Source organism: Melopsittacus undulatus, assembly GCF_012275295.1.
Source record: "Melopsittacus undulatus isolate bMelUnd1 chromosome W unlocalized genomic scaffold, bMelUnd1.mat.Z SUPER_W_unloc_1, whole genome shotgun sequence".
NCBI lineage: Eukaryota > Metazoa > Chordata > Aves > Psittaciformes > Psittaculidae > Melopsittacus > Melopsittacus undulatus.
Window position 1 is genome coordinate 1,897,688 of NW_022993942.1, and position 9,857 is coordinate 1,907,544.

The following is a 9,857-nucleotide window of genomic DNA, read 5'->3' on the forward strand; positions in this document are numbered from 1 at the left end:
GATCTTGAGGGAACTGGCCAGTGAAGTGGCCAAGCCACTGTTCATCATATTTGAGAAGTTGTGGCAGTCTGGTGAAGTTCCTGCTGACTGGAAAAGAGGAAACATGACCCCCATTTTTAAAAAGGGAAAAAAGAAAGACCCAGGGAACTACAGGCCAATCAGTCTTGCCTTGGTGCCCAGGAAAATCATGGAGTAGATCCTCCTGGAAACTACACTAAGGCACATGGACAATAAGGGGGCGATTTGTGACAGCCCGTGTGGCTTCACTAAGGGCAAATTGTGCCTGACAAATTTGGTGGCCTTATACGATGAGACCATGGCATTGGTGGGTAGGGGAAGAGTGACTGATGTAATCTACCTGGATTTGTGCAAGGCATTTGACGCTGTCCTGAACAGCATCCTTGTATCTAAATTGGAGAGTCGTGGATTTGACAGATGGACTACTTTATGTCCAAGTAAAGGCTAGTGACAAGTGCACGTACTGGTCAGAAGTAGCCATAACACTGGCAAGCTACAAAGCACAGCCCTGTGAAGGCTGCTATGGGGAAAATTAACTCAGTCCCAGACAGAATAAACACAATCTCCATCCATTTATTCCATATCATTTGTGTCCTACATAATTTACATGAGTGTTAAGGGTTTGTGTATAGATAAATGTTTCACTAGTTCTTCCCAACTGCTGGAAGGGAAAACACTAGAAATAGGACTTTTTTTTTCTTTTTTTTTTTTGTTAGGGTGGTGGTGATGTTTGTTTTTTAATTGCAAGCATGTAGTTTTTTCTCCCCCTGAAATCTGGAGGGAATTTCACAAAACTTAATTTTATTTAGCATGAGACTAAATTTGAAACCTATAATTAAAATGAGCTTCCACCCATCACTCTCTGAATATGGTACACCTGTGTAATTTCCCATTTCTATTCCTATTACCTAAAAATTTTTATATTTCTGTACTGTTTTCATTACTTCAGCTGGCGAATGATATTGCTAAGCCACTGTCCATCATATTTGAAAAATCATGGCAGTCAGGTGAAGTTCCTGATGACTGGAAAAAGGGAAATATAACTCCCATTTTTAAGAATGGGATAACTGGAAGACCCAGGAAACTACAGACCAGTCAGTCTCACCTCTGTGCCTGGCAGGATCTTGGAGCAGATTCTCCTGGAAGGCATGCTAAGGCACATGAAAAACAACAAGGTGGTCGGTGATAGCCAACATGGCTTCACTAAGGGGAAATCCTGCCTGACCAATTTGGTGGCCTTCTATGATGGGGCTACAGAAGTGATGGACAGGGGTAGAGCAGTTGATGTCATCTACCTGGACTTGTGCAAAGTGTTCAACACTGTCCCACATGACATCCTTGTCTCTAACTATTCTATGATTCTATTCTAAGAACTAGTATTTTATCATGTGTTCAAGTTTCCGTGGAAAAGTAGAACCAACTTTGCAAGGGAGTGCCTCTTAACTGGGAGAGGTTAACATTTCTTCTTAACATTACTTCTAACTTTGATAACACAGATTATGAATGCAGACTGACCTCTTTGATATGTTTAAATCATCACAAAAGTTAAATTTGCCAAAAGATACTGTGGAACTCTGCTACTTTTTTCATGGAGAATGAAAGTCTGGAGCTGGGACAAAATGCTGAAGGAATCGTACATATTAGTTTTAATAGAGTTGTGATTATAACTTTAGCATTACTGATTTTATATACTGGTTTTATTGTACTTTAAGACTAATTATGATACTTTACTGATATGATTACTATTTGTGTCCTTTGGATCTCTGTCGTACATGGGTTGCTCTGTGAGCTTTCTTTTTTCCTGAAGACATTTCTCTTTTGTCACTGTCACTAATTTAAGGATGGCTGTTGTTTTCTGCAAGTGATGTTACTTTAAGTGTGTTAGTGAAGTGTATATTTTATTGCCATTTAAATGAAGTGTACTATAACTGGTAAATAATCCAGAAATTTAGTTTGGAATTAGCTAATATTCGTGAGAATTTTTATCAGACAACCCTCTAAATATTCTTTTAGGAATTAATATGCATATTGTAACATGATAAAGATAATATACATTTATCACCAGTGTACTTTTGTAATGTTCATGTGTTTCTTCATATGTTGTATTCACAACTGTCAGTTCCCATTTGTTGTTTTTTTTTGTTGGTTTTTGTTTTTTTAACTGAGTAGAATAAAACTTGTGTAACACTCTTCTAGTGGGTTAAAACTGTCAAATAGCTTACATGACTGTTTAACAGAGCAACTGACCTTCACCAGAAGGAATCTGCAGGTTGAATTAAAGGGAGAGTAAAAAGTATATTTAATTTATTATCTGCTTTAAGGAGTACCTCTTCTATTTCTGTGACCTTTGCATATTGTTTTTCCTGAGTTGTATTAAAATGGAATGTTAGAAGAATATTGTTGCTATCATGTGTTTTTAAAAACACTTGAGGTCAAAGATACCTGTAAGTGCAGAGGGAAGTGAAATTTCCTTCAGGTGACAACACAGGTTACGGAAAACAAATGCTTTGAAGAATTTTAGTCAACAACCATTAATGTTTCCACTGGTTACTTCCTCCTGGAGTAAAGGAATTATGTTTACTGTTCTGCAGAGAGCAGCAAAGTAGCAAAAGTATACTACTGTTAGGTAGCATTGCTCTTTGAGATCTGATTTAGGGTTTTAACAAGTTTTACCTTTGATGTTTAGTGTATCAATGGCTAAAATAGTCCTGTTGGCTTAAGCAAGCTAGTTTTAGAAACTGCTATTAGGAAAGCAAGCTTATACAAAATATTGATAAGTGTTCCACTACTTTTCATTGTGTTTTTGTTTTGTTTTCTTTTTCCAGTAAAATGTGTATGCTTTATAACCTAATTTGAATAATGTGCACAAAGCTGTACATGTTAGAATTTGGTGTATCTTTAGTAACATATAATAATGTATTGCCAGCGTAAAGCTCTTGTCCAAAGTAAAATTTTTAGTATGTACTTTTTTAATGTTATGTTTGTATCTGTGTACAGAAAGCATAGAAACAATGTTGGACCAAGTAAACCTATTTCTCAGCCACGAAGAAACATTGTAGGCTGCAGAATACAGCATGGCTGGAAAGAAGGGAGTGGACCTGTAACACAATGGAAGGGCACAGTTCTTGATCAAGTTCCTGTAAATCCCTCTCTCTATCTTATTAAGTATGATGGATTTGATTGTGTATATGGACTAGAACTGCACAAAGATGAAAGAGTTTCAGCACTTGAAGTCCTTCCAGACAGAGTTGGTAAGAGGTTTTTTCTTTTGTGCGCAAATGTTGTCAGAACATTTAAATTTTATTATTTAAATTACTTTTCATCACATGGCAGATAATCTAAATGTTCTGTTTAATTTTTGTTGATTACGCAAAGATTTGATGATACCAGAGTGCATAGGGCTGTCTTTTGTCTTTAAATGGCATGCAGTAAATTCTGTATTTTTTCTTACTGAATCTTATCCCTAACAAGCTTATGTACATGTAACATTGATATTTCTATTAAAATTTAAATTCTGAGCCAGCTGAGAAATGTCCAGCTGTGCTGTCTTGTGTGTTAGAGAGTAATTTTGTGTTTGGTTGGAGATTTTTTCATGTGCTTTCCCTAGGTATTAATACAAATGGAGAGGAAAAAAATGAAATAACTTGACTAGTAACAAGGCTTTATTTGTTTTCAGAATTAGCACTGAATTTTTAAACTGCAGATTTTTTCAAACGGTAAAGTTCAAAGTTTTCCTTAGTAATTGCTTATTTCTGAATGGAATAACTTCTTGTTTTTCCTGACTGCAAAGAGATCAGTAGCAGTCTCTAGAATGGGGTTAGGAGGAACCAAACCAAACACTTTCATTATCTTATCTTATATATTATAATATATTATATTTAAAATACAGACACTGTTCTTTGCTATGACCTATATTACTGTCCCTTTACCTTGCATTGTTGGGGGGGCTGTACAATGATGTAAAATGCCAATAAGGGTAGTTAACATGTTAAAATAATTTTTAAAGTTATGCAGTTCTTTGGTCTTCAGCTCTCTGGAATGGGCAATATTTGTTCTATATGTGAATTGACTAACTTTCAAACAAATTTATTCATGAATCTGGATAAAGATTATTATTTTTGCAAATACTATTTCTGTACTTTTGAATGGACATACTGAATGATAATGAACTGCTACCATTTCAGCTTCATCTCGAATTAGTGATGCCCACCTGGCAGACACAATGATTGGCAAAGCTGTGGAACATATGTTTGAGACAGAGGATGGCTCAAAAGATGAATGGAGGGGGATGGTCTTGGCTCGAGCTCCTATTATGAACACATGGTTTTATATTACCTATGAGAAAGATCCTGTCTTGTACATGTACCAACTATTAGACGATTATAAAGAAGGTGACCTTCGCATTATGCCTGATTCCAGTAAGTAGGCCAGTTACTTTTTTCTTCTAGGAAGCTTCATCTCTTTGTATTATTGTTTGGCCTATGGTTTATGTATGGAAAAGAGAGTTGACAAACAAGAATCTTTTTAAGTATCAAAGGTTACAGCACCAAAAAAAATACATCTGTATTAAACAACTTCTGAAATATTTTATTTGAATCAGTGGTGAAATATGCAGTAAATACTGGAAAATCCTTTTCCATAATAATTCCTAATTCTGATAAATATATGCATACTATTGTGGAAGAGATTACACTTAGATTTTTTAACAGAAAAAAGGCTTATGCTTTTCATATTTAAGAATTAAGTTTTTAATGCACTCTTTTTTTCCTGAGACTATCTACTACTCTGTGTCCTTAAGGACACTTCTGGGTAGATTTTGCTAGAAAAGCAAATAATATAAACTTCTCAATAGTATCCATTCTAGTGTGAAATCCAAAACCCTTTTAACAGAATTATTGATTAAGGAGGTTACACTTAGCTTGGAAAATATGTGCTCTTTTTGTAATGGAATGTTTATTGACTTTTTGGATAAAGTGTGCGGGGAGAAGTAGTTCTAGCACACCTGCATTTCTGTTAAACAGACTCAGTGTCTTGTTCTGCTGGGGCTTAAATTCAGTATCTACAAACGTTCTGTAACTGGTGTGTAAACCTTCATGTCAAAATATTTACTTTTCTAACCAATTGAAATGCTATATTTTTACTTCATAAAATTGAAGACAGTATTACCCCCCAAAAAATAAAAAAAAATCTGTGACTGTACTTTCTGGAAGCATGGCAATAGTTAGGTGCTTGTCTGAACAGCTCATTTTAGACATACTCTGTGTTTTAAACATGTGACTGTTTCTTAACTTTCAAAAGCAGCTCTGAAGTTTTGTAAATTGGAAAAAATCCATAAATATCTACCAAAGTACATTGTATTTTCATATTACAGATGATTCACCTCCTGCAGAACGGGAACCAGGTGAAGTTGTGGACAGCCTGGTGGGCAAACAAGTGGAATATGCCAAAGAAGATGGCTCAAAACGGACTGGCATGGTCATTCATCAAGTTGAAGCCAAACCATCTGTCTATTTCATCAAGTTTGATGATGATTTCCATATTTATGTCTATGATTTGGTGAAGACATCCTAGACATCATCATGAACTTCTGCCAGATTTGTGGAACTATTAAATATAAAATTTGTAGACACAAAGACTTGACTGTTTTTCAGTTAAATGAAAGCTTAAATGTCCCTGTGAACCCATGATCTCTATCAGCAAAACTATTTTGTTCTGAATGATACAAATTTATGTGAACATCACACATTTTGCATAAGAGAACTCCTTTTCTTGAAGGAAGTCGATATATTTGGGTGGGAGGGAGTTAAAAGCTAAGAACAGCTGAAAATTCAAGCTGTGTGAAGTCAATCTAGTATTGTAATCTAGATTTTCTTATATATTTTAACATTTTCTTCAACCTTGCACTCACCTATTCAACTGCCACATGCAAGTGTAGCTTGCTATTTTTGATATGCCTTCTTTTGTAACATTAATTTCTTGGTTACTGGCAGTCCTTGTTTTCTGAGTTGGGACAGAGGTGACTCTTCTGAAAGGTTTAAACAATTTGTTCAGCAGTAAGGAGTGCCTAACCCAAGTAACATCAATCTACTGTGTTCCTACGCTTTATTTCAAATTAAGCTTTTTAAGAGCTTCCAGTACATGGAAATACTTGTGCATTTTTACTATTCACAGGGCAGTAGGATATCAAGTGTTTGATTTATGCACCTTTCAGTGAAAAGGCTTTAAACTATAAAAATATATTTAATCTGTATAAACAGTTAATTAGAAAATACAGGTTAAGGACCTTTGTTTACAAGTTGTAGAAACCAGTAAAATATACACAACAAAGCTGCCTTTAATTCCAAATGTTGTACTCTGTTTTGTTATACACATTTCTCAGCAGAACCCAAGTGCTTGGTGCCACAAGTTTAACAGTATATATGCTACTTAAGATTTTAGACTACACATTGGCAATCAGTAGTCTCTCACTTAACCTAGCAACCTGGATGTTTGAGTGTGGACTCTAAAACCTAATAGTAGTTAATCTTTTACATGGTAAATACACTCTTATGAGGGTGGGGGGTCCTTTTACACTGAAGACCTTCTTTAGAGGAGAAATATTCATTGCCTTCTGCTCAGTCTGCTGTATTCATTTGTTTTGTTTTGGGTTTTGTTTTTGGTTCAAGAAGGCATCTTCGCCATATATTCTTTTTCTGGCTTTTCCATGTAAGGGCTGTCCAGACAAATCTCCAGTTTAAACCTGTTGTACTTGCTTTGAGGTATGCTGTTAACATGAATTTCATTCTATGAGCACTAGAGTTCTACATGCCAGTGGTGTACTAAGGGGAGCTATCGACAGTCTCAGTGATTCATTCATCTGCATTAGAATGTGGATGTAAATTGCAGCCCACAATAGCAGAATCACAACTGTAATCTTGTAAGATAGTTGTAAATCAAGGTTAGGGTATTTTTTTTTTAAGTGTAGCAACTTTCAAAAGCATCAGAATTGTAATGAGGATCAACACAGCAACAGAATTGTCATGTTAAAGGAGAGTTCTACAAGCTTCAAAACACTCCTTCACAGAAATACAATATGTGAAGAATGTGAATAGTCAACACTATTGATGGAAAGAAGGAATACAGATATCCAACTTTATGCTGTTAGTGGAAGGATGCAGGAGAGGTACTGACAGAGATCAGAGGTCTGACCTCTATTGTGGGTATTGATATCAAAGACTCAGTGGTTTAAGTCCCCTTCTGTCCATTTTTTTCCTTGATTTCATATTTTAGCCTTAAGGCTTGTGCCTCATTATGATGTTAATGGTAATACTGTGTAAATATGGTATTTCAATTCTTTGTCCCTTTCTACTATATTGCATTATGTATGTCCTGTATTTCATCATGGGCAACCAAAGGCAGGCTATTATCTTTCAGTTCACAGCTTCTCAATCCAGTCTTTAAGCACTAAGTACCTGAGTCAGTAAATTTTTATTGTTTTGAACAAAGTGAGCAGATTTGCAACACAGTGCTTTCATCCTGCAGATCTGTTATGTGCTTTCTATTGACTCTTAAGAGTCCTGCATGTAAATCTCAAAGCTGAGCCTGGCTCCATGAGCCCAAGTTGATATTTGTGGCACAAGAATGAGTGTATTGATTACATACAACATACATTAATAACTTAGTACAATGAATTTTGGGGTTTACATCTAAAGAATACAAGGTTTGTTTTGAAATATTTGAGGTTTGCATCTACTGGAACATTTTTAGCATTAGACTTGCATTTGTGAGTTTTATGCAAGCCACTCTAATACACAATTGAAATATAATCTATACACGATCAAATTTTCTGTTTGTTTTTAGATGTCCCCATTGTCTGTTGCATGGGTTTTTTTTTTTCCTTTCATCTTTTTTCTTAAGGGGAGTGGTATTGGTTTTGTGGCTATTTTTTAATAGCTTACACCACCTTTTTGAGATTTGAGACTAATTCCACTCCCTGCCATCTGCTTTGGGCTTTATTTTAGGCTCATGTTTCAGATCTGCATGCAGTGCTTGTATTACCTTAAAAACTACTACATGTTGGTCCCTTGTTCTAGGGGTTCAAATTACTTTTCAAATTTATCATTGGTCTTGTGATGGCACAAGCCATGGATCTTTGTATAAAGGTTATTGGCCTTTCTCATTTATCTGCTGTAGTATTGTTGTATATTGTGTGTGTGCATGATGTCAGGCTGCCATGTAAAACTTTTTAAAAGGTAAAAAAAAAACCACCAAACACACACAAAAAAAACCCCAAAAATACCCATAAATCTTAAATTCAGACCATTATTTTTTTGCATGCTTAGAACGTTAGAATGTTCAATGTAGCAAACTGAAGTTGCATGTTATAATGTTTGGGTTTTGTTCTGATTTTATTTTGTGTTCAGTTTTTTGTGAAATTTCTTATTATGCTGTTTGAATGGTTGTTAGTAGAGTTAAATGCATTGGTGAGGCGAACATAGTTCCAATGGAAGGTAATTTTCCACTTGTATGTGTCATACAGCATTTGAAGGGACCGTGCATGCATTCTGTTCAAGAATAAAATCATAATTGATAAGTAAAACATTAATTTTAGGTTTTTTTTGAGTGCCAAACCCTAAACTAAGTTGGACTACATAAAGACTGAAATACTTTGGGGAAAATTCTACTTATTGCAATAGGTATAAACCATCTTTAAATTAATTATTTTTAAATGGAGGCTTTATCTTCAGATACAATAGACTGCAGTTGCTTAAGGGGAAAAGAATTTTGGAAAAAGCAGTTTTTGGTTCCTTGAAAATGCTGTGCTTTTTGTATTTTACATCAGTGAAATTAGGATGGTTCTTGGTATGTGTATAGTTCAAAGGTCTTCGTGTTCACATTTTAAAATTAGGTAACGACTTCATATTTAGAGCTTGGCTTCATTATTTTAATTTTCTCTGCATATAGAAGTATGAACACTTTAAGTCTGTTACTTAATTCTGTAAGTAATTTTTATAATTATGATGTAACTCTATCCTTAAAGCATTTAAAATAAATCCTTTATGTGCAACTCATGACTGTAAATTTTATTCTCATGAGCAAAATGTAGTGATATGACTTCAGATTGTGAAGAAGCAGTTTCTTTGGTATTAATTAAAAAGAACTTGGTATTTTAAAGTTGAGCTATGTATGCTGATATAATACATTCCCCTATGAAATAAGTTTTCTTGCTATGACAATTTTTTTAATTTTTTCTTTTTTGCCAAGTAAATATCAATGTTGATAAGATGGAATTTGACTGAGGTAAAGTTTAACGATTAAATTGTATTTCACCCAAAGCAGGAAAATTCCTCCTCAGAGCTTTATGCAAGTCTGTGAGGGACCCTCTTATTTCCAGAACACACTATATCTCACACTGTTAGTAGTAGTTCAGCAGCAAAGAACAGTAGAAGTGTTTGTCAGTGTTTATCTGATAGATTTGTCTGCTTTGAATTAATGCACTTAACTAAAATTTAAATTTTATTTTAATAAATTAAGAAAAAAAAGATACCTAGAATTATCCAAACCTCTAGGTGATGAGAAGTGAAGAAAACAATCATAGAATCATAGAATGGTTAGGGTCGGAAAGGACCTTAAAATCATTTAGTTCCAACCCCCCTGCTATAGGTAGGGATAACTCACACTAGACCATGTCGCTCAAGACTCTATCCAACCTGTCCTTGAACATTGCCAGGGATGGAACATTTATCACTTATTTGGGCAACCTGTTCCAGTGCCTCACCACCTTCACAATAAACAACTACTTCCTTGTATCTAACCTGAACTTCCCCTATTTTTGAACCCATTACCCCCTTGTCCTATCT

The 9,857-nt window shown here is 35.0% G+C and overlaps 1 protein-coding gene across 5 annotated transcripts in view; it reads left to right on the forward strand.

The window, feature by feature from the left end:
• Nucleotides 1-9,064, forward strand: part of LOC117438190 (spindlin-Z) — a 101,880-nt gene extending 92,816 nt beyond the window's left edge. For all 5 annotated transcript variants that reach the window (XM_034073665.1, XM_034073668.1, XM_034073666.1 and 2 more), the window contains 3 exons: nt 3,016-3,269; nt 4,203-4,436; nt 5,390-9,064. In XM_034073665.1, the coding sequence (XP_033929556.1) occupies nt 3,016-3,269; nt 4,203-4,436; nt 5,390-5,589 (688 nt within the window). In that variant the 3' untranslated portion in view covers nt 5,590-9,064. The remainder of the gene's footprint in view (nt 1-3,015; nt 3,270-4,202; nt 4,437-5,389) is intronic.
• Nucleotides 9,065-9,857: the final 793 nt, after the last annotated feature.